The 26531-nt window shown below is 36.9% G+C and overlaps 1 protein-coding gene across 1 annotated transcript in view; it reads left to right on the plus strand.

Moving 5' to 3' along the window:
* LOC150087437 (ATPase family AAA domain-containing protein 2-like) overlaps positions 1-26531 on the plus strand; it is a 450193-nt gene that overhangs the window by 20618 nt on the left and 403044 nt on the right. The window contains exon 2 of the mRNA XM_090372484.1: positions 10675-10789. Within this exon, the coding sequence (XP_090228610.1) occupies positions 10675-10789 (115 nt within the window). The remainder of the gene's footprint in view (positions 1-10674; positions 10790-26531) is intronic.

The following is a 26531-nucleotide window of genomic DNA, read 5'->3' on the forward strand; positions in this document are numbered from 1 at the left end:
CTCATTGAATAAGCCTTCCCGAGTGAAACAAGCCTCATCCGTGAACAAAACATAGGCTGGAAAATTCAAGTCTTGAACACTTTCTTGGAGAAACCACTGTGCAAAAGCCACACGTGCAGGATGTGAGGCAATGGCACGTGTGCTGGTAGTAGGATTATTCTGGACAGCATTCAACACACTTTCTTCCATGGCGGGAGTTTGCGTCAAACGTGGTCTGCTTGCACTACTCCTGTTACCTCTAAATGACCCATAATCGCACAAATTTTGATGCACATGCGCAAACAAACGGCGGTTCGGTACATGTCTGTCTGAGAAGCATTCTCCATAAATTCGTTGAGTGGCTTGTCCATTGCCCTCTGCTAATCCATACACTAGGTGCATGTCTGCCAGCTCACAGTTCGTATATCGATGCATGCTCTTTGTGCGGCAATTACTGCTTGAATGAGTAAAAAACCAGAAATTTCCCTCTTGCGAACTGATGAACAGCACGTCTACTTACGGTGACGTTTCTGGTTATGGGTTCCTATGCAATTCACATTCTTTGAGATGTTCCTACTTCCCCTAAACGTTTGTACCAATATTTTTGAGACACCCTGTATATATACATATATATACAGGGTTCTTAAAATTAAAGTACCCTATGTAGAGGGCTCTGCAGCAAGTGCTAAGGCTCTTACTGAAGAGAAATTTGGACAACAGGTGCAATAAAGAATGTGCTCGCCATTTATTGGGAAAAAAAAAATTAGTTACAAAATTTCATTTGGGCATAGAATTTTTTAGAGAAAAACGTCAAAAGAAAATATTAACTGCTGCAGATACTATTAGGAAATGTGTAATAGTAATAAAATCCAACTTTATTTTAAAATAATTGAAAATTGAAAAAAAATGTTTAAACATATTTTTTCAATTAAAAAGAAAGTACCACACAATATGTGCATCAGTGTATTAAAAGATGTGCAGCAGTAGTTTTCATCCCAAGTTGCGCGTCATTTTGGTAATTCTAAAACTTGGCTATTTTTATAACTACGAGAATACTTTTGAAACCATAGCATATATTTCATTATTTTAATTTTTTAAATTTAATGGAAATTTAAATACATAAAAACAAAATTCGAAGCTGTCTTTCCTTTTAAAAAAATATTCCATGGAAAAATGTCAGGACTCATAAGTATGGATATCCTAAATTTATTTAGATTATTTTCTAACTTATTGAGGTTTTTCTTCCATTCTGTATATTTACTGATAACTTCTGTAAAATCAGCAAGGTGTCAAATGTATGTCACTAGATATCTGTAACATAATGTATTTTAAAATCAACTTTTAATGGGATTATTGAGTTTGGGTATATCTCTGGTTAATTTGTTATGTTAATTCTTAACATAGCATGCAAGTGCTTATTGCTAAGTGCAACAATTTATTTTATTGATAATTCATAATTGAAAAGTTGTGCACTCAAAACAAATGCTGTGAACCTTTGTTTTGAGAAGTTTTTTGATGTGTAAATATCTTTGGCGACACCTACTAAATTTTAGACAGTAGTAAAATCAATTTGTCATGATTTTGCAACATGGAAATGACTTCATTTGACATTGTTTCCATTTCATAACAGAAAAATGGAGTCTGAAGAGGAGATCATACAAAGGATCATGGGAGGTGATCTTTGATATGCTCAGAGCTTATATAAACCAGCTGGTTGTGGAAAAATGTTTATGATTTGGGGCATACCACTTAGGTTGCTTTGGGTTAACCATTGCCACCCACCCGTGGCAGAAACCTTTTGGTAACCAGAGAAATGGATATCTTGAGGGCACTGATCTTGGATGTACTCAGCTGGCATGAGCTGCAAGCTCTGAGCACATGATCCTTTGCGCAATCCCCTCCACTTCCGACTCCTTTTTTCTATGTTATGAAAAGGAAATTACGTCAAATGAAGTCATTTCCATGTTGCAAAATCGTGACAAATTGATTTTACTACCATCTAAAATTTAGTAGGTGCCACCAAAGATGTTTACACATCGAAAAACTTTCAAAACCAAGGTTCACAGCATTTGTTTTGAGTGCACGACTTTTCAATTATGAATTATCGATAAAATAAATTGATAATTCATATTCAGAGCTGGCATAAACCAACTCTGAGCACATCCGAGATCATTACATTACATGCACTTCAGCCTTACCAGTTGAAGCACATGTAAGGTAGGCATTACAGTACCCATCTGTATTACTGAAGCCGTTGTATATTTCCATCAAGAGGCAAATCATAAACATTTTTCTGCAACCAGCTGGGCTGGTCAAGAATATTTGAATCAGTTTGCAATTGGGAGATAAGACTCCAAATTACATATATGAGTAGAATCTTTTTCTTGTCATTGGTCATTCTCATTAAGTTGCAGAACTCGTCATTGGTCATCAGGTTTTCGTGTTTCTTTGCAATTGCACTGAGTCAGTTGAGAACGGTGAGCTTTAAATCCTCATTCATCTCACTGTTTGGATGATTGTAAAAGTTTTGAAAGGGGTCTTCTTCTTCTCGCGGTTGCGTTACAAGGCTATGCAGGTCATTACCAGTTACTTTAACTTCTGTTTCGAGGAAAGTAAGAGTCACTTGTTAAAGATGCGTTGCAGGATCATCTAGACAAGACTGTAGTAATAATTCAGACACAGCATGGGTTTGTTAAGGGAAAGTCTTGTTTGATAAATTTGATTGGATACTATGATGCGGTTACAAAGAATTGGATGCAAAAATAATTTTGATATCATATACTTGGATTTCAGGAAGACTTTTGACACTGTTGCGCATGGAAGACTACTGTACAAATTGGAGCAGTGTGGTATTAAGGGTAAGTTGCTACAATGGATGAAAGGGTGGTTGAGTGGGAGAAGACAGAGAGTAGTAATCAATGGATGCTGCTCTTCGTGGGCTAATATTATTAGAGGAGTCCCCCAGGGTTCGGTGTTGGACCCACTGTTGTTTTGTATATTTATCGATGATATTGATGAAGGTATATCAGGCTTAATGTCGAAGTTTGCAGATGATACAAAGGTTGTAGAGTTGTTAATGGCAGTGTGCTACTGCAACAGGATCTAGAAAATTTGGGCAAATGGGCTGAGAAGTGGCAACTGAAGTTTAACATTGACAAATGCAAAGACTGCATATGGGTAGAAGTAACTCCAGAGAAACGTACCAACTGTGTGGTACTAGACTTAGGGCAGTAGAAAATGAACAAGATCTGGGAGTAATTGTGTAGTCAGATATGAAGTTTTCTGACCAGTGCTGCCAGAGCAGGTCAGTGGGGTATTGTGAATGATATACAGGAATTTTGCTAGTAGGGAAAAGGAGGTGATTATCCCTTTTGTATAAAGCAATGGTCAGGCTATGTCTTGAGTACTGTGCACAGGTCTAGAGGCCTCGTTTCAGCAAGGATGTAGAGTTGCTTGAGCGTGTACAGAGAAGGGCAACAAGATTGGTGAGGGGAACGAAGGGATCCTTTTACCAAGAGAGGCTTAAGTTCTGCAAATTGATTGTAAAAGAGGTGCCTAGGCTGGAGACTAGGCACCTGCGAGATGATCTGTTTGAGGTGTTTACATAAGGCCTTGAATGGGTTGAGCATGCTGAATTCTGATGGGATTCTTTTGCTTGCTCAGATTATGAACCTGAGGGGGCCATAAATTCAAATCAAGGAAAGACAGTTGTAGAATAGATGTGCTAAATTTGTCTTTAGCCAGTGGGTGGTTAATTGCTGGAACAAACTTCTGTCTGTCGTTGTGGAAGTTGATAGCTTAAATAAATTCAAGGAGGGACTGGACAAACTTTTAGAGCAAATGGATGTATGAAATTGATTTTTTTTTAGTTGTTGCTACTTAAGCTCATGCGCTTTGTTACATCACATGCTTCCATTACTTCTGCTATTACCGCATGCTTCTCCAGAGTCAACGTCGTCGTTGTCTTGACAAATCATCTTACATATTTCAATGGTTTTGCGAATGTTCAATCCAATTCATACAGTTTATGCGATCTAGCATGAGCTCTTCATTATCATCGTCCATCTTGACGTATTTCATCTCTGACAGTATCTCTGTTTCCTCATTGTGAAATGGAATGTGCAGCATTACCATCTCGTGCTTGTACTTGTTGAGATCCTGAGCCAAGTCATACTTTCGATAGTGTGTTATGCATGGATACTGTCGTTTCTTGCAGATTTCGTAGTGCTGCATATGTAATTTGCTACAACGCTTGACAGAGTAACATGATCCAACATGATAGTATGATTGTAACAATACAAATTGTTATTGTATTGTTACAATCATACTATTCAACAAATGGCCACAATCAAATGGGTAATTAGGTTAATGGCCTAACCTCTTCCAAACTTTGATTTGGTAGAGTAAGTAGTGGGTGTGAGCATAAATTACATCATTCATGATTTCAGTTCTAGCTGTTCAAAATTTAGTAGGTGTCGTCAAAGATGTTTACACATAAAACATTTTTCAATTTTTTTTTGTTTTGATGGTGGAAAGTTTGAAGTAGGTAGCATGGCATAAAATTTTAATAAGTTTCAGTAAAAGCATCTTTCAAAGGGTCATTATTTTTTAATTCATTTACCTCCATTTGCATCTATGATGGGACATCATCCATCTTAATAGCATCCTCCATGATAATATAGTGATTTTGCTACTTGCCAAGATGCAGACCTCTCTTGGAGAGGTCTGGGTTCAATTTCTGTCAATTGACTGGAAGAATTTCTAGAGTCCTCTTCAGTCAAGGCTGTGTTTAACTGATCTCAAGTGGAGGGAGCAGAGATCCTCTACCATGAACTATTACCGGTTTTTCAGCCCTCAACATGCAAATTGGCCTACAAACACACTTGTACAGCAAAATGTACAGGCACAATATGGTCTAAACTGCTGATACACCCAAAACTCAATAACAAAAGGATTCTGAAACATCCTTTTAATCTAGTGTGAAAAGCAGCAAACTTTCAGAAAAATTCAATTTGGAGTGCCAAAAAAATGGTAAACTTGTATCTTAGTATTAGCCATTCATCAGGTTTGACGAAAGATTCCATAGCAGTTTTGCAAGAAAGAAAGTGGTACAAGTTTTGTTCATTAATATATTTGTGCAGCAATTTCAGTTTCACTTTAAAGTCTTTAATGTAAGAAAACTTTCCAGATGGTAATTATCTTTTCCTTGAAGTTTCACATTTATCCCATTAAAATAACTTTTGTCCACTAGAAAAGTGAGATCTAAAATTCATTTGCTATCTGGTAACTGTAGTGTTGGCTTACCCTTTGCTGACATGAAAATATCTATTTTAGATTGTATGTGAAAACAAATCTTATCAGGGCTGCACTCAGACTAACCTAATAACTTTACTGAGGAAGACTGCTCCTCAGTAAAAGTTCAAGATCACATATTTTGACTTTCTTGGATTAATATTGAGCCAAAAACAAATTAATAATTCAAGAGATTAGGAACTGAGCTCTGAACTTCAGAATTAAAATGAGTAAACTGCAGATTATCAGTATGAGGAAGTAGAGCAACTTAACTAAATTAACGGCATATGAAACGAACCTCACATGTACAAAAAAGAAAAGAGCAGAGAAGAAAATAAAGTAAATGCACATTTGGGAAATACCTACAGATGTCATGAAAAGATCCAGCATGGTCACCGGAAAAAGCCAGTAATGTTCAAATAAGATATTCACTACCTTTAGTGGGAGGGGGGGGGGTTTAAGCTTGCTTGCAACCCCCTCCCACTAAAGAGGCTACACAAACAGAATTGAAGGCAGAGGCAATGTCAAAAAAATCATGTCACACCAGCATTCTAAGCCAGGTGTGTTTGCTTGGTTGCACACAAGTTACTGTTGATCTTTTATTGATACCGTAATGAATAAAACAAGTTTGTTATCAAAAATATGATATGAAAGGGATTGCGATGAAACTCTTTGAAGCATATTTTCTATTTTCAGAAGAGAATAACACACAATGTCCAACTCATTACATAATACAGTAGACTGTTGAAATAACGGCATTCCAAATAACAGAATTTTGAAATAATGGCATATTGAGATCAAATGTATACATACAGAGCAGATGTCTTGCAGTGCCAAAAAAAGAAAACGACAAGTAACACAATTACTCTATTTGTTTATGTTTGCCATTTTGAAAGTGAATTCTGTACTGATATATTTGATTATACCGCTGCTTTACATATATTTGAAATTGAAAACCCCTCATTATGGCTCCTGAAGTTAATAAAACTCATAGAGAAGAAATGAAGAACAACATTAAAGCTTAGTGACAAACTTGATTTAATCCGAACTATTACATTAGGATCACCCGGAAAGTTAATTCTCATACCCAGCATGGTCTTTAAATTGTGTGTGTGTGTGTTCTCTGGTTGATTTGCCTATTTTGCTGGTCAAAACCCCAGTTTCTGGAGAAAAAAAAAACTTTGCTATCTACGCCTAAGACTAACTAATTCAGCCACAGAGTGAAAAAAGCTCATAAAAATTCCTCGCATCATTGACGAGATTCAAACCCAGGCCTTTTCCACCTGGCTTTGGGAGGATGGTATGATACCACTGTGCTACATGCGCAGACTAAACTTGATGTAATAAAGAAAAAAAAAATGGGGCATAAGTAGAAGTATTAATGGCAGAATATAACATTTGATTGTCAACATGTTTGTTTTTTTATGTGCAGTTAATAAAATTGAATTCTTAATCACTTTATTTCTTATTTAGCCTCATTAATTCTGCATTAAATATTCTTCTTCTTTCAGTCACATAGTTCCTTGAGGAGCTGTTGTGGCCACCAACAAATTCCTGCAACTGGATCGATCATGTGCTATATTGAGCGGCATTGCAAAATGTCACTCCCAAAAGTTCACTGATTCCATTCTTCCACCTAGTTGCAGGTCTTTAACAGCAGTTTTTGGAGTTGGTTTTGTTATGGTCTCTGTGGCATCAGGTAATGTGGTGGTATGTCATTGCCTACCATATGGCTGATTTTGAAAGGGGCCAGCTTTAATCATAGGGAGAGTCATCATGCATCCCACGAGATGCTCTTGAAGAGGAAAGGTAACTACAGCAGAGCCCCACTTAGTGAGTGTAGAAGGCTGATTACAACTGATTTTTGCATGGTTTCCAGAAGTTGTCTATGTATATAAATGGATATATATTATTCATTAGATTCGCACAAGTAATTATTATATCATCAGTCAATGAATTTATTCATAAGGTGAAGCTATTATCCCTCTTCCTGTTTTAAATCAAATCAGGAATTTACTGTTGAAAATTGAAGATAGTTAGCAATGAGTGAACTTTTTCTGGATTCTTGCCCATTCAGGCATTAAAGGGAATGAACTGGCTGATATTTCTGCTAAAAATCCATCAACCTTAGACTTAACCTCTGTCTTCATTCCAGCTTCTCATTATAATATCTTAATTTAAACAGCATACCATGCACAGTGGACAGAGCTATGGCATAAACAAACAAATAATAAACTTTTCCAGTTGAAACAGGACCCAAAATTTTGGCACTCGTGCATTCAGACAGTTCGGTGAAAATGAGTGGTACTCGCACGGATTAGAATAGGGCATACTCATCTGACTTACCTCCATCTACTCACAGGCAATGATCCTCCTCAGTGTCCACACTACTCTGAACATCTAACAGTCAAACATATTTTGATTGACTCTCGACACTATCAACAACATCGAACTTCAATATTTCATTTTCTGGCTAATCTCTAAGAATGGATAACATTAAATCATATCATTGGTGAAGACGCAAATATTAACGGAACTTTTCTGTTATTTGAAACAAATAGGAATGTTTGAACGACTATGATTAGTTTCTGAGATGAAATGAAATTGAACTGGCTTCATATTAATTATTTATTTTTTTTCAACATTTCTATGAATAGGCACACTATAGCCACAGCACCTTGTGTGCCTTTAAACGCCTGTACCACATACTCATTATCCCTCTTCTTCCTTATTTGATGTCTAATTAATGTTCAGTATTTCCAATTAATTATGTCGAATATATTTTAAAATAATTTTCTCTCAAACCATAAAGCATGCAACTTTTCCTTACCATAAACATATTTTCGTTCTGATTCGCACAGTCTTAACCCCCAATGAATATGTTTCTTACATTTTGAAATATTCGTTCCTGTATTTCAAATTTATGCTCTTTTCATATAGTATTAACCGCTGCATAATCTTCTGTATTCTTCGAGCACGCTAACCATTAAACTGTTATTTTAATCTTAGAGCCTAAATATTTTCCTCACAGATATAAAATATGTGTCTAATGTACACATATTGTGTCCTCTGTACCTCTTCTTCTGTGTCCTCTGTACCTCTTCTTCTGTATGGTAAGATGTATTTTCAGTTTTTTTATGCTTAAACCACCAAATTTTAATATAATTGAGAGCAAATTTTAACACAGCTACTACACGCAGCGCCACATTTTAGTATATTTAGTATTAAATATACTAAAAGTAAAACTTTCTAGATAATGGAAAAATCAAAATAACGGTACCTTGAATCCCCGATGGTGACATTATTCTGAAAGTCTACTGTACACCATTTTGGTGTTTTGAACAAAAGGCAAAATAATCAAAAATGGGGCACTTTATATTATTCTTTAAAAGTTAACTAACCTAATGTACTACCAGGCAAGATTTGAAGTAATATCTTATGAAGATTTAATTTCATAGTTTTTGAAAAGTCAACTGTATTCAAAGATATTTGAAAATGCATGTTATTAGAGTTAATACTATGGTTACACATAAAATATACCTCTGTAACACATTCAAAACAGTCATTTTACTTTACCCAGAGATATGCTGTATTCTGCAATTGACTTGCCTATAATATTTGTAATCCAAGTGGATCACATCACAGATTGCTGTGGAGGTTACTTATAAAGATAAAAAATGAGTAAATTTCCTTCCTGATGATATGCTTTTTTCCATTTATAGCTCTCATTTATATCACTTCATTCATTTTTTTTTTTTTCTGTCAAAAAATCAAGGAATAGTTAAAAAAACAAACAAACAAAAAAGCCAATGTGTGGATTTGATTATGTATACCCAAACTAATGAGAATACACAAAACTCTTTTCTTTCGTCCATTGCATTACTGGTTCAACTGTTTTAGTTTTGCTCATAATATCCTAATTTAGTGTTACCTAGTCATTTTTGTAGATTCATCTGTTATTGATTTATCTTTGTAGATGAAAACCTCAAGGCCAATATTGTGAGCCAAACACATTCAAGAACAGTTTTGGTAATGTATGATAGATTCTGACACTGTATTGGATAATAAGAATTGAAATATTTAGTAATAAGTGTTGTTATCAGAAGAGAGAGAGAAAAAACAAATTGTTTTCTGACTACCTCAGCTCCAATGCAAAGTGACACCTGGAGCCAGAAAAAATCAAAGCAAAATTAAGGCTCCTATGGGAAATCAACATGAGTACATGTGTAATACATTTTGTACACAAACATGGAACTGTAATTAGAATTTGTAGGACTGTATTTCTTCAATTAAAAAATAATTCACAAAGCAGGTTGAAACTGAATATCATACTCGAGTAATACTGAAATTCACGCTGCTGTAATTCTCACATATATTTTTCTGTTTTTACTTGATAAAATGCATAAGGTATGCTGACTGGAGGCTTAAGGTTAATTGTGAGTAATGAAATGCCAATTTAGTTGTATATGACCAGAACATGAAAAATTTTTTATATATTAAATTATATAAATGGAATGAGCAATTAGTAACTTGCAGTTATTTAAATATGCTCTTATCATGCCAGTTCACATGAAATTTTTTTGTTGAAAAATTATAATTTTTATAATTTTGCTTAATTTATATCAGAGAAGTTCACATACTGACTTGATTATATAACTGTTTGTTTAATTAGAATTATTATATAAAATATCAAATTAATCTTTAGCAGTGAAGTGCAAGATTAGCTAGTTCTATGTAATTATTGTAATGAAGAGAGTTTAAATTAGCCAAAAGCACATTTTTTTTAGTTATTCTTTAAAGTTTCAATATTTTGCAAGTTTTAACTTCATGTATCTTTGTTACATTGCTGTTTTTATTTTGCTACATTTCTGAAATCTGATAGGACCATTTTAAAAATTAAATATGATATATAACTCTCCCAATGAATTAAAAAATTAACTAAAATAATGAGTTTAATAATTTAATTTTATTATTAAAATTGTTAATTTATTTTTATTTTTCATTATTTTGTGTTATTTTATTATTTCATTATTTTTTAAATTGATTATTAAATTCAACATTTCTGTATGGATAAATTAGTATATTTGCAAAGAATAAACTTAAAACTGGGAAGTGTCTAGTTATTTATTAGCTGAAAAAAAAAAAAAATCAAGAAAAACTGATTAACTTTAGTATTTTTCTGTTGCATGAGAATGTAAGGATAAAATTAAGTTTGATGGAATAATGAAAAGGGTGTCATGAATTTAAATGACAAATTCAGTTTTCCTGTGGCTTTCATAATCCTTCAGATTTGCTTATTTGTAAAATCATATTAAAATGAAATTAATGTTTTTTGTGATTTTTGAAAGGCATTACATAGAAAATCAGTGAATTTAACGAAATCAGTGTTATTTTTATTTTCAGGATACAGAATCAGATGCAAGTACCTATCATGTTAAAAGACCTCGAAGGGAAGCAGTATCTTTAAAAGTTGATGACACAGGAACAAGGTTTTCAAAGCGTAATCCGCCTGAGCATGGTTAGTATTTATCAACTTTTTTTTTTTCTTTTTTAGTTGTTAAGTATGGTGCATGTATGAAGTATGTTATTGCAAATTTGTAATGTCATTCTGTAATAAATTTTATAGTCCCATCATTGTAGTTGTTTAGTAACCTAAATTTTAACTCATGTTATGAGAGGTGATAGAAGGAAATTTCATGGTGTTGTTCTATCACAACTTTTATAGAATTAGAGTTGTAGCCACATCATTGTTAATAGTATTAATTTTATTATGGAAAATGTAAGCTAAACTTCCCCACACAATTTACTGAAAAGACAGACTTCATGGAATACCTGGTTCCTGGGCAATGTGATGCTGTCACAGCTGTTGCTAGTGGAAACCGCCGCTTGGCGGTTTCCACTAGCAACACAGCATTCATGTACACAGCATTCATGTAGACGGTAATTCTATGTCAGTATGGAAATGTCGTAAGTTAACCAACTTTGAAAGAGGGATGATAGGGGTGCCAGATGCATTAGTATTAGTTGAGGAATACGATGCAAGAATGCAAGCTTATGCAGCATCAGCCAAAAAAAAAAACCTTCCCATTTCACCCATCCATTCACTCCAAATGGCTGTCTAGCTCAGCCTTAAATTTACTTAAGCTATCAACTTCCACAAGACATGGAAGTCTATTGCAGCAATCAACTACCAGCTGGCTAAAGGCAAATTTCTGCACATCTATTCTACAACTCTCTTTCCTCGATTTGAATCTATGCCCTCCTCCCAGGGTTCATAATCTGAGAAAGAAGAAGAATCCCATCAGCATTGAAGCTTGCTTAATGCAATTCTTCCGCTTGCTCAGATTACGAACTTAAGGGGGCATAAATTCAAATTGAGGGAAGGCAGCTGTAGAATAGATGTGCAGAAATTTGCATTTAGCCAGCAGGTGGTTAATTGCTGGAACAAACTTCCAATATGCTGTTGTGGAAGTTGATAGCTTAAATAAATTCAAGGAGGAACTGGACAAACTTTTAGAGGGAATGGTTGTGTGAATTTTTTTTTTTTTTTTTTTTGGCTGATGCTACATAAGCTCATACGCTTGCTTTCTTGCATCACATGCCACTATTACTATTAACCCGTTCAAGGCTTTATACACTCCAATCAGATCACCTCGCAGGTGCTGCAATTTGCAGAACTTAAGGCTTTCTTGGTAAAAGCACCTCTTTGTTCCCTTCACCAATCTTGTTGCCCTTCTTTGTACTTGCTCTAGCAACTCTACATCCTTCCTAAAATGAGACCTCCAGTATTCAGTATTCAAGGTGTGACCTGACCATTGCCTTGTACGATGGAATAATCACCTTGTCCCTGCTAGCAAAATTCCTATACAGGGCGTCTCAAAAATATTGGTACAAACGTTTAGGGGAGGTAGGTAACATCTAAAGGAATGTAAATCGCATAGGAACCCATAACCGGAAACGTCACCGTAAGTTGGTAGACGGTGCCGTTCATCAGTTTGCGAGAGGGAAAGTTTCTGGTTTACTCATTCAAGCAGTAGTCACCGCATGAAGAGCATGCATCGATGTACAAACTGTGAGCTGGCAGACATGCACCTAGTGTATGGATTAGCAGAGGGCAATGGACGAGCCGCTCAACGAATTTATGGAGAACGCGTCACAAACAGACATGTTCCGGACCACTGTTTGTTTGCGAGTGTGCATCAAAATTTGTGCGATTGTAGGTCCTTTAGAGGTAACAGGAGTAGTGAGGGCAGACCACGATTGACGCAAACTCCTGCCATGCAAGAAAGTGTGTTGAATGCTGTCCAGAATAATCCTACTACCAGCACACGTGCCGTTGCCTCTGCCTTAGGAATGTCTCCTTGCAGTGTACAGCATGTCTGGCACGACGATTCCTTACACCCCCTTCATCTCCAAAGGGTTCAGTTACTGCTCCCCAAGATTATTTTACTCAGGAAACTTATTCAATCAGCACAATGCTCATGTGTGTGCTCACGACAACCCACACGGTGTGTACCCCCATGCGGCACAACATCGCTTCGCAATAAATGAGTGGGCAGGTATGGTCGTGACTGCTTAGTCGGCTCATACCTGTTGCCATCCCACATGAACTCTGCTAAATACCGGATCTTTCTTGAACAAGTTCTACCAGTGTTACTTGACGATGTTCCAGCAAATGTGAGACACAACATTTCGTTTCAACATGACAGGGCGCCTGCCCATTATGGAAGGTGTGTTCGTGACCATTTGAACAGGTGTTTTGGGCGTCGATGGATTGGCTGTGGTGGACCCGTTGCCTGCCCCCACGCTCACCTGATTTATTGAGCCTTGATTTCTTCCTGTGGGGGGGCCCTCAGATCTATTGTGTATGAATCACCTGTGGAGACGGAAATGGATCTCATGGCGAGACTTGTCTGCGCTGCTGCTACTGTCAAAGAAACTCCAGGTGTGTTAAACCGTGTCCGCCAATCCATGCTGTGTCGGTGTCATGCATGCATCGCATCTCATGGTGGAACCTTCGAGCATCTGTTGTAGCATCATGAAATGCATCCATCTTGTACTCCATTGTTAATATTATGTCAAATAAATGTTTGCCACTAATTACTCTCTTGTGTCAGTTCTGCTTCTTGTGCCTCTGCTACTACTTTCCCATGACATTTCCAGTTATGGGTTCCTACGCGATTCACATTCCTTTAGATGTTACCTACCTCCCCTAAACGTTTGTACCAATATTTTTGAGACACCCTGTATATCATTGACAACCCTTATGCACTGCTCAGCAGACTTGATATCTGACTGCACAATTACCACCAAGTTTTTTCATTCTCTACTTCCCTGAGTGTTGTACCACACAGTTGGTACATTTCTCTTGGTTTACTGCTACCTATATGCAGTACTTTGTATTTGTCAATGTTAAACTTCAGTTGCCACTTCTCAGCCCATTTGCCCAACAATCATCAATAGTCAAACCATCTATATTAAGTGGACCAATCTGATTCATCCCTTTCCTTCTAGAGTTTACATAAGTAAAGAACTCTTTGCTGTTTTTCTTTGCATCCTTTGCCAAAGATTTCTGGTAATCTGCCTTCAAATGCCTAACATCCTATATGACTTGATTACAGGCTAGCTTATATCTACCATTGGCTTCTGTGTTGCCCGATAATTAATGTGCATACCATGCATTTTTCTTTTCCTTTAGATGTCCTAAGCCTCTTTAATTCATCTGATATCCATTTAGATCTAAACCTTGAACAATATTTCTTAGTTGGTATGAAAAGCCTAGTTACCTCCAAGATTGAGTCCCTGATGGCTTCCTATTTCGAATTCACCATTGGTAACATCATCAGTTGATCGCACTGTATAGAATTTAAAAACTGTCTGAGACAGTTTTTAAATGTTCGAGAGGCAACCAGAGAGGGTAATACTCTTGATCTGGTTATCAGCAGTGATCATTCGTGTATTTAGAATTTGCTGATAAAGGAACCACTAGGTGGCATTGATCACAGTGTATGATGTGGGATTTACTTAAAGATATAATTACCATCAGGGGTAAAGGAACGGGTTTTTGCTTCCGTAAAGGTGAGTACAGTGGTCTCAGACAGTTTTTAAATTCTGTACAGTGGGATCAACTGACGATGTTACCAACAGTAAATTCTAAGTGGGAAGCATTCAAGGAATTAATCGTGGATGCTACTAAAAGTTTCATACCTATTAAGAAATATTATTCAAGGTTTAGGCGTAAATGGTTATCAAATGAACTAATGAGACTCGTGATAGAGAAGAAAAATGCATAGGATGCATATAAATTATCAAGCGACTTTAGAAGCCTATGGCAGATATAAGCTAATCTGTAATCAGGTCACAAAGGAGGTTAGGCAGGCGAAGGCAGATTATGAGAAATCTTTGGCAAAGGATGCAAAGAAAAACAGCAAAGAGTTCTTTTCTTATGTAAACTCTAGAAGGAACGGGATGTATCAGATTGGTCGACTGTTCATGATCCTGCTCAGATAGCAAACAAACTGAATGAGTATTTTGCATCTACATTCACACATGAGGAGTTAAGGTTTGAAAATGGCAGAAGGTTATCAAATTGTAGCAAGGTACTTAATGATTTTGTAAAAACTGAGAGCAACATGGAGGAGTAACTGTTGAAGTTAAACATAAGAAAGGCACCCGAGGTGGATGGGATCTATCCAGTTATATTAAAGGAGGCAGCAAAGCAACTAAGCAAACCCATAGCCATAATTATGAGAGCATCCTTGGACGTGGGGGAGGTCCCCACGGACTTGGAGATTTGCAAATGTAACCCCAAATCACAAAGGGGGATCGAAGGGTGACACGAGTAATTACAGACCAGTTAGTTTAACTTCTGCTCCGGGTAAAATAATGGAGTCACTCGTTAAAGCTGCATTGCAGGATCATCTAGACGAGACTGCAGCAATAATTCAGACACAGCATGGATTTGTTAAGGGAAAACCTTGTCTGACAAATTTGATAGGATATTATGATGTGGGATTTACTTAAAGATATAATTACCATCAGGGGTAAAGAAACGGGTTTTTGCTTCCATAAAGGTGAGTACAGTGGTCTCAGACAGTTTTTAAATTCTGTACAGTGGGATCAACTGACGATGTTACCAACAGTAAATTCTAAGGAACTGGATGCAAAAAATAATTTTGATATCATATATTTGGATTTCAGGAAAGCTTTTGACACTGTTGCGCATGGACGACTATTGTACAAATTGGAGCAGAATAGTATTAAGAGTAAGTTGCTACAATGGATAAAAGGAGGTTGAGTGGGAGAAGACAGAGGGTGGTAATCAATGGATGCTGCTCTTTGTGGACTAATATTATTGGTGGAGTCCCACAGGGTTCGGTGTTGGGTCCATTGTTGTTTTGTATATTTATCAATGATATTGATGAAGGTATATCAAGCTTAGTGTTGATGTTTGCAGATGATACAAAGGTTGGCAGGGTTGTTAATGACAGTAATGGCAGTGTGCTACTCCAACAGGATCTAGAAAATTTGGGCAGATGGGCTAAGAGGTGGCTACTGAAGTTTAACATTGACAAATGCAAAATACTGCACATGGGTAGAAGTAACCCCAGAGAAACGTACCAACTGTGTGGTACTACACTTAAGGTGGTAGAAAATGAAAAAGACCTGGGAGTAATTGTGCAGTCAGATATGAAGTTTCTGAGCAATGCAGACAGGCTGCCAGGGCAGGTCATGGGGTTTTGTCAATGATTTATAGGAATTTTGCTAGCAGGGAAAAGGAGGTGATTGTCCCTCTGTATAAGGCAATGGTCAGGCCATGCCTTGAGTACTGCGTACAGGTCTGGAGGCCTCATTTTAGGAAGGATGTAGATTTGCTTGAGCTTGTACAGAGAAGGACAACAAGATTGGTGAGGGGAATGAAGGGATTCTCTTACCAAGAGAGGCTTAAGTTCTGCAAATTGCAGTGGCTGGAGACTAGGCACCTGTGCGGTGATCTGATTGATGTATAAGGCCTTGAATGGATTGAGCATGCTGAATTCTGATGGGATCCTTCCACCTGTTCAGATTACGAACCTAAGGGGGCATAAATTCAAATTAAGAAAAGACAGATGTAGAATAGACGTGCGGAAATTTGCCTTTAGCCAGCGGGTGGTTAATTGCTGGAACTAACTTCCATCTGTCATTGTGGAAGTTGATAAGTTAAATAAATTTAAGGAGGACCTGGACAGGCATTTGGAGGGAATGGTGTGATTTTTTTTTTTTTTTTTTTGCTGATGCTGCATAAGCTCATACACTTGCTTTCTTGCATCACATGCCACTACTACTACTACTACCACCGCAACTGTAGTCACCTTTACGAACGCAAAAACTCTTCCCCTTTTCCCTTGATGGTAGCGATATCTTTAAGTTTATTCCACATCATTACACTGTCATCACTGTCACCTAGTGGTGACAGTGATCACACTTTTATCTGCAAATTTTTAATGCATGAATAATCACTACTGATAATCAAATCAAAATTACAAGAGTATTACAGTGAAACTTCCCTTTAACGGACAGCCATGGGGAACGAAAATGTGTCCGTTAGAGAGAAGTGTCCGCAAACAAGAAGTCTGGGGGAGAAAAAAAAAAAGAAAGAAAGAAAAATCGTTAAACGTTTAATGTAAAATTAAATTAAAATATATACAGATTTTGAACAATATTTTTGTAAATAATATACAATTACATACACAAGAGATAAAGAAAAATCGTTATACGTTTAATGTAAAATTAAATTAAATTATATAGAGATTTTGCACAATATTTTTGTAAATAATATACATACAATTGTGCTTTGCATATTATGACTTTATCTTAAGTAAAATACATACAGTAATCACTTATTTTCTTCTGCACCTTCTTCCGGCTGATAATTTTGTTTTCAACATTTGTTTGGGGTGAAGAAACCATCGAAAGTCCTTCAGTATCTTCTTCAGCGGCGAAAAACATTTTTAAACGATTGATTTGTATGAGCGCTTCTATTTTCATTGGTGGTTCGTCGTTAATATGTTCTTCAACAGAATGACCTCCTTCCATTTCTTCATCCTCATGAGGAACTTCTTGAAAAATATCGATGATAATGTCGTTGATATCTAGAGCACCATCTTCTGTAGTGAAGTTTGAGTCTATATCTTTGTAGCCAAGGTCACTTGTAGCGGAAGTATCGTGCATTATCAATAGATGTTGAAGTTCTTGTTCTTCTTGGTGCTCCACATTGCTGTTCACAACTTCAATTTTTGCGTTTGAGAAGCCAGCCTTTACAAAACAGTTCACGACAGTTTGTTTTCTAATTCCATTTACTGAAGAGGAAATCCATTGAATCGCATCTTGGATGCTGATTTTCTTTGCAAGGTCACTCGCACATGTTACATCGTTCATGTTTGCAATGAGATGTCTTAAAACATGTTTTCTGTAGTGAAGTTTAAAATTTTTTATTATCCCTTGATCCAAGGGCTGACACTCTGGAGATGTGTTTGGTGGCAGAAAAATGATTTGAATGTTGTACAATTCAATGTGCGGGTGAGATGCAGCATTATCCATGAAAAGAATAATTTTTCTGTTTTGACGAATCATGTTTTGGTTAAAGTGACTTTTCCATTCGCTCATGATATCTCGTGTCATCCACGCTTTTTTATTAGACTTCCAGTCAATATCCAAAAGATTCAACTTTATGCCCTTGAAACAACGAGGATTTTGTGGGTTTCCTATAACAATAGGTTGTTCAAAGCCTCCCAGCATATTTGTACACAATAGTACAGTCAAGCGTTCCTTAGGAATTTTTCCGCCCTGGCACTTTTCATTTTTTAGACTCATTGTGTTTTCAGGAAGAGCTTTAAAAAAACAACCCTGTTTCGTCACAGTTGTAAATATCCTTAGCTTCAAAATCACGATATAAATCTTCCAATTTGACAGTCCACTCTGTTACAACCCCAGTATCAACAGATCCACCTTCACCACTTACGGTTTTCCAAGAAATTTTATGCCGAGTTTTGAACTTGTCTAGCCATCCCACAGAAGCTTTGAACTCATTTACTCCCATAGATTTCGCAACCTCCAAAGCCTTTTCCCTAATAATAGGCCCATTAACGGGAATTTTTTTAGCACGTGCGCGACAAATTTGAAGTTCAACAGTTTTCGGGAATGATTTTTGAACCTGATCATTTACGTGTTGCCAAAATTGTTTGAGCAGTTTATTTTTTTTTCCTTAGGATGTCGCTTACCTGCGTCTTCCCGATTTTTGCATTTTACAGCGAGATTGCGAACACTATTTTTTTGCCGATCATACGCATTAATGAGTTCGACTATCTTTTAAAGTTAAATGTTTACGAGAAGACATTGTGCACTTCACACGACACTGAACAAAACTGAAACTGAAAAGACGAAAGGCCGACCATATTCCCCCCCCTCCCTGCACACACCGAATTCATCAGAAGTTTTACACGTGCCTTAAAATTCTTGAAAAAGGGTTTAGAACCGCGACATAAACCTCGATAAAATTCAGAGAATCGGAAATAGAAAATAAACACACAATTGAGGCAATACGTGGAAGAAACGTTCCTAGAAAAAGGGCCGTGAGCTCGCCCGCTGTCCATTATGGGGAGATCAAATTAAGTGTTAATCTAAATGAAACAGTGCAGATTGGCTGTCCGCGTCTGTTACAGAGAATGTCCGCTAGACAGAAGCTGCAAACACATTAAAACCAATGGAGGTGAGTTGGGGAATTTGAAAATGTCCGTTGTAGAGAGGTGTCCATTAGGAGAAGTTTCACTGTATTCCCTCCGGTTGCCTCTCGAACATGATTCTGTAGAAAACGGTCATCCAATAACTCCATAAGTCTTGCTAGTGTGTGAGTGACCAACCCACAAGTCCAGTCAATATCTGTAAAGTTAAAATCCCCCATTATAAGACATTCTGATGTACTAGCACACTATTTCTCTGCACAATTGTTCATTATACTCGTCAGAGTCGTTAGGCCTTTAATACACACCTACTCTCATTTTCCATTTCCCAGTGCTTATGTCACACCACACTGACTCAACATTGCGTTGTCCAATGTCAATTGGATGCACGTCTTTAGATTTTGTGTTTCTTAACTAACAGTATAACCCCACCTCCCTTTGCATCCTGTCTATCCTTCCTGTTCACATTGTACTCTCCAAATTCCAATTCTGCACTACTTACATCTGTGTGACACCACGTCTGTGATATCCCAACAATATCCACGTTTGATGTCTTGAACAGTACTTCAAATTCATCAAATTTATTAACTATACTTCTATTCCTGTACATGCAAGTATACATGCACCTGTTCCTACTCTTAGTTACCCTAACACAGCCCATATGTTTACTCGTTCCACTATGACTCCCAGCAGTCCTGGAAATTCCTAACACTTTGCTTTCCAGTCCGCTGCTCATTCTAATAGAAGCACCGCAAGAATCACTTTTATTTCTTCATGTTGCCACTGTTAATCGTTTAGTCTGTGAATCTCTCCAAGCTAGCAGTTTTTCGACCCACCTAACACTGCTTCGATAGCATCGGCAAATATTCTTGCAACCCTTTCTATTTTAGTGTACTCCATCCCTGTAGAAGCAGTCTCTCCTGTTAATAATGGGTCACTCTGTCGTGGAGTTGGTACTACAGAAATTGCACTATTCCTCTTCGACAGTATCAAGAGTGCATTGTTTCAAACCGAAGGGTGACAGTGGCACAAATCACTGCCAACTTCAATGAGGGAGGTGCCAGAAACGTCTCCACCAAACACCATCAGGTGATCATTAGCCGCAATAGGTTATGGGAGCTGCTGACCCACCAGAATCCCATTGCTAACACCACAACACAGGACTCTCTGCCTGAACTGGGCGAAAGAACATTGCACTGGACCTTGGATGATTGGAGATTGGTCTCCTGGTCCCACGAGATCAGTTGTTTTGAGCAGGTGGGAGGGTGCAGTATCTGGCAGAAACTGCATGAAGCTATGCACCCGTCAAGGTTGGTTATTAGGAGTTTTATGGCACATCAGAATCTAGGGCTATTATGTGCCATCCCGTCGTCAACAAGGAACTGTTCAGGCAGGTGGACGGTAGGTAATGGTTTGGAGCATGTTCAACTGGCACACATTGGGACCTCTCTAATACATCTAGATGCATCTCTGAATGGTCCAGGCTACGTGTCCATCCTTGCAGACCATTTGCATCGTGTACCCACAGGTTAATGGGCTCGTTCAGCAGGACAATGTTCCCCCCCCCCACAGAGCTGTGGTGACTAGAACATGGTTCAGAGAGCATTTTGCAGATTTTGCCACCATGGCCTCCCATTCACCGGACATGAACCCTGTGGAGCATCTTTGTGATGCTGTGGAAAGGTCCTTTTGAGCTTTGGATCCTCCACCCAAAAAATGCGATGGAATTATGAACAGCTGTGCAGCACATATGGATGGACATACTTGTGGAACGCTTTCGTGAACTAATGGGCTCATTGCTTCACTGTGTGCCTGCCCTTATCCAGGCAAAAGGTGGGACTACCTGGTACTAGGTTGGTATCCCATGATTTCTGTACACTCAGTGTATTTTCTATCAGTTCTGGATTATTAATGACAAGATTTAACACAGAATCCAGAAATAAGCAGTTATTGAGTGATTATATTTATGTGGGGATTTTAGCTTACTGATTGTAAATTGTATTGTTTATATTTTTCGGCCAGAGCAATATCTTTTCAAAATTGAAGAATTTTGGAAAGATATTGCTGCAATTGTTCCACCAGAAAGCAGAGTGCTTATGATGTCTAAAGCCAGTTTGTAAAAATTGCTGCTTTGGCTGCTGCTGGCATCTAATTTGTAATGTAGAAATATCATCTATAGATTAAGCAGATACAATCATTTCATCCAGAATGGCAATATTTGCATACAAGGTGCCCGGTCAACTCCCAGAAACTCCCACTTCAAGTTTCAAGTAGAGGGATATCATTTTTATTCTGCTACTTCAGTGACAGCTGGAAAACATAGATCATTTGTTGAGCTAGTTTTATTGTGAAATGTATATACATTTCACAATAATAACTAGTTATATTAATAATACTAGTTATATAATAATACATTTCACAATAATATGAGCAGTGGGAGTGAACTGGGTGAGGTTTTGTTTGTCTGGTAGGTGTTCAATCATTTGACCTCATTTATTTAAATGATGGGTTCTCCTTAGATAATGGTATCCATTGGCATCCCCCATAATGCAGAAGGGGGAGAGTTGTAGCTATGTGGCAAAAGTTTTTTACAGTTAACTGTTTGGAGGAAGATATAAGAAGACTAATGTTATGTAAATCATGATGTGTACTGCTATGATTTGTAGAGGAATTGATAAGGATGGCTCCTCCATGAGCACTATTTGAGGTGATGATGCAATCATTTTCTATAAACGATGTAATCTTTTACACTGACATCTGTCTTTGAAGTAGGGTTTTTTTCATGAAGGTAGACATCTTCTTGATCATTCATTCTACAGTTGTAGGATGATCAAGAAGGTTGCATATTGCTGCAGAAACTTTGGCAATTCCATTATATTATTGTATGTATTATTTGCTTTTAGGATTTATTACAAACTGTTAACAATGGATGATCTGTTTGTGCCATTTGAATATTGCCTTCTTTTTCGGAAAAGTGGGATGGAAATTCTGGAAATACACCCTCAGGGTGTATTTACAGAATTGTGTCATCCTGGTTTGTACTGTCATCTGTATCCATATTTTCAGCATGGGGCAGCTTCCTGTTACTTGCACTAAGGTATTTGGGTTTTGGAATCAGTTGAGATGTCGAAGCTTTGGTTGGAGTGTTGGTGGCTTGATTGGAGATTGATGGAACAAGTGGATGCTGTTTGCTATACAGTATGGAGCAAGCTCAAGTTGCCATGGACATATTTGGAAAGAATGAGATGTCAGTTTAAACTGTTATCGTTTTCTGTTATTAAATTGTGGCCGGATAGGTAATACTTAAGTACTTAATGGAACTTGCTTTTCGGTTTAGATTTGGGTTTCATTATGGTTGGCTTGTACTTTTGGATCCTTTCTCGTCGTTTCCTGATGCTATAGTCTTTGAGTGTGTAGGGGATTTTTCAGAACATGCTAAGAATATGTTCTGTAGATTCACAAAAGTGCAAATGTGCAGATTGTTTGTGAATGCTTGTACATTGGGTATTTGTAATGTTTAATAGGATTTGGTATATATGTGATCATACTTTACAATTTGAGTAGCCTGCCTTTAATAATTCTGGTCAGTTAGGAGGACTTAAAGCGAGTATGACATTTCTAGTTTTTATGAGTGAACCATCTTATTTAGTCAAGATTCTCTTGGCTAAAGGAAAACCGTTTTTGTTTTAGAAGCAAGGAGAGCTTTCTGACCTGTTTATTTGTCAGAGAATGCATGATAAGAAAGATTGGGAAGTTAGCCATAGTCTTTTCTTTGCCATTTGGCAGTCAAGGAATTCTGAATATTCTATTTTTAGTCATCTGATAAATAAGCCTATAGGCCTGACTGTGTTTTCCATGGTTTCTCCTTTTAGTCACAGGAATGAGGACTTTCTCTTGGTTTATGAGCCCTGCCATCTGGAAGTAGGAGTGATGCCAACGGTGACCAAACAGTAAGGGGAGTTTAGTTGTTAATAATTTAGTTGTATAAGAAGAAAGGGTTTTTTCTTTCTTTCTTTTAATAAGCTAACTTTACTTCAAAGAGCAAACTCTGAAATCACTTTAAAATTGCCCTAGTCATCCACTTGGCACTCAAGGCCCCAAGTAGAAGAAAAACTAAGTAGTAGCCATAGTGTATTAAAGTGGGATTTATTGAAAGAAATAACTGCTCTAAAGGGTAAAGGGAAGGAATTTTGTTTTTGCAAAGGTAATTATAATGCTCACACATTTTTTACACTTTTAGTGGGATCAGCTGATGTTTTTGAAAATGCAAATGCCAAATGTGAATTCATGAAACAATAGAGGCTACTAAACTTTTTATGCTAACTAAGAGATATTGTCCAATGTTTAGACTAACATGGATGGCAGATGAACTGATGATCTTACTATTCGGTAATACCTTTACTAGAATTTTAGATATTATGAATAATGATTTCTGGAACAGTTTCAGCATAGTTGCATTAAAGTATCTTTGAGAGAATTAAAGCAGTCAGCTGTAAGTGGCATGGGACGGTTATAAATTATCATTCCATACTTCCTACAGTAAGTATAAAGTAATTGGTAATCAAGTTACACTGTGGTTAAGCATGCTTAGGCAGATTATTAGTCTGAGAGAGCGAGAGCACGAGCGAGCAAGGAATTCTTTGCTTATGTTAACACTAGAAGAAAAGAGATGAATCACATTAGTCCACTTGATATGAATGACATAGCTGTTTATGGTCCTGTACAGGTTGCTGACAAACTTAATAAATATTTCCTATCTGCATTCTTACAAATAAGTTTTTAGGGATGGGGATACCATAAAATATTATATTCTAACTAGGAGTTAAATGATTTTTTGTTAACCAAAAGAAGAAAGGTCTGGAGAACTTATGCAGCTAAAAGTGAATAAAGTACTTGGGGCTAACTAGGAGTTAAATGATTTTTTGTTAACCAAAAGAAGAAAGGTCTGGAGAACTTATGCAGCTAAAAGTGAATAAAGTACTTGGGGCTGATAGAATCTCTCCAATTACATTAAAAGAAGCAGCAGCAGAGGTAGTCAAACCTGTTGTAGTGAAATCTTTTGAGAAATAATGAGAGCATCTTTGTTTTCTTGAGAAGTCCTTACAGATTGGAGATGTGAAAATATATCTTCTATTTGCAAGTGTGAGATGGGTAAACACAGATTTGGAAGTTTGACTTGTGTGCTATGGGAAAATAATGGAGTAGTTTAAGAAGAAATGCAAGATCATCTTAATTGATAATGCCTGACCAGTCTGATTAGGTACTATAAGGTTGCCACAAAGGAACTGGATGCAAAGAATTATTTTGACATATACTTAACATTTCAGTAAAGCCTTTGATGTTGTGACACATGAATGATTGTTGTATGAATTTGAGCATTTTGTACACCAATCAAAGATTGGTTATAAATGGTTACTGCTCTTTTACTAGTGTGTAGAAATTTCACAGTTCAGTGTCTAAGTATTGCTGATCGCCTTAAACACCCTGTACAAAAGTTGGACAGGGTGTTTAAGACGAGGCGCCTCCGTAGCCAGGTGGGAAGGAGCAGCAGTGCGTAGCACACGCTTCTTGATTAGACCGGGGTTCGAGCCCGTCACCACCAAATACGGAGGATGCGGAAAGGTCAGGGAATGACCACCGCATATTCCCGGAGCAATATGGCCTTGGTTGCTAATGCTCCTAAAAAAAACCAAATAACAACAATGTTTAAGACAGTAATCAGGGTATGTTAGGGAGATCTAGATAAACTAAGCAGGTTGGCTGAAAATGGCAATTGTAGTTTATCTTTCTCATATGACACATATAAGGGACATAAATTTAAACTGAGAAAGGGTGGTTGCAGAATAGATGTACAGAAATTTACATTCAGACATTGAGTGACTGTTGAAATAAACTTCCACCTTCATGGAAGTTTATTTCAACAATCTCTCTTTTTTGGCCAATGCTGTATAAGCATTGTTTCCTTGCTTCATTTTGCCAATACTGATCCTAATAATCCAGTGTGGGATTCTTTAGAGATTCCTGAGCTATGAGCCCCTAAAATCATCTTGCTGTGTTGTTATTGTAATTGCTATAATAACTGGTTTGTTGGAACAAGCTCTCTGAATGCTCTAATAACTGTTTTGTTGAAAAGAGCTCTCCAAATGCTGTAATAACTGTTTTGTACACAAAGCTGAAAATATTTAAAAAACAAACATCTTTCTTTCAAAACATTATTAGTTCTAGTCATTGGAATACTATATAATTCCTCTGATTCCTATATTTGGCCACCTGGCCAAATGCAGGAATTGTAAATGGCACCTCCTAATATCAAAACTTTCTTTTGCTTCCCCCCCAGCCATAATCTGTGGACCAAGGAGTGAACACAAACCTTTATTTTTTATTCGGTAATACCTTTACTAGAATTTGAGATATTATGAATAATGATTTCTGGAACAGTTTCAGCATAGTTGCATTAAGGTATCTTTGAGAGAATTAAAGTAGTCAGCTTGAAATTCTGCAGGGATAAAGCTGTGGAAGCAGTGCACAGTTGATTTCAGTGTACAGGATATTGCAAAATGCTGTTCAGTAACTCTGGAATGAGTTCAGTAACTCATCCAATTTTTGGAGTAGATAACTGGCAAATGTAGTCTTTGTGGCTGGCCATTTGGTTTTATTTCGTGTAGAAAGTGATTTTGTATATATGGAATTTTAGCCTCCTTTGAATTGTTTTGTGAACAGTGATGGTGGAATGTTTAACTGTTGACTATAGCGAGGAACTGATTTTTGGGGGCTTCCAACACAGAACTACTTGATAGCCTCTACAATTTCTTCGTATTCTTCATTTCTTCCTGTTATGTTTCTTTTTTTTTTTTTGGATAGTGCCTGTTCTAAATTTATTGTGAACTACCTTCATAATGTTTTCATGCATAGAATCATTGTGATATTTAACTACCTTCATAATGTTTTCATGCATAGAATCATTGTGATATTTAACTACCTTCATAATGTTTTCATGCATAGAATCATTGTGATATTTTCTAAATTGTTGTTGGACCAAAGTCACCAATTTCAGCTTAGTGAAACTAAATGAAACTATATAAGTATCTAAATAAAAGTAAAATATACAAAAACTTTTGAGTTGACAGATCAAATAAACATGCTTTTTTTATAAATTTGCTTCCAAAACTCCACCATTCATTTGTGAAAACATTAATATTTGTTTCTAATGACAAGTGTGCTATTTGCATGCTAAAAGATAATAAAATTTCAAAGATCTGTTAGATAAGCATGTAATTTTTTTTGCATTTTTAACCAAAATTACACATTTTCTTTCTTGAATTCATTCTGAAATTCTTCACTGTACAAAAATTCAGTTAGTTGAGCTTTTCATTTTTCGTTTTTGATATATTCAAGTACCACTTTGCGTAAGTTCTCAGACTGTGGTTTAAGACCACCCCCCTGCTATAGAGATATTTATAAAGATGTCCAGAAAAATTTGAAGCAGGTAGCAACATGCTTATTCAAGCCAGCTGACAGTTATTAGTTTCATACCTTACTAAT

Source organism: Mastigoproctus giganteus, chromosome 4 (assembly GCF_048544385.1).
Source record: "Mastigoproctus giganteus isolate SK-2022 chromosome 4, ASM4854438v1, whole genome shotgun sequence".
NCBI lineage: Eukaryota > Metazoa > Arthropoda > Arachnida > Uropygi > Thelyphonidae > Mastigoproctus > Mastigoproctus giganteus.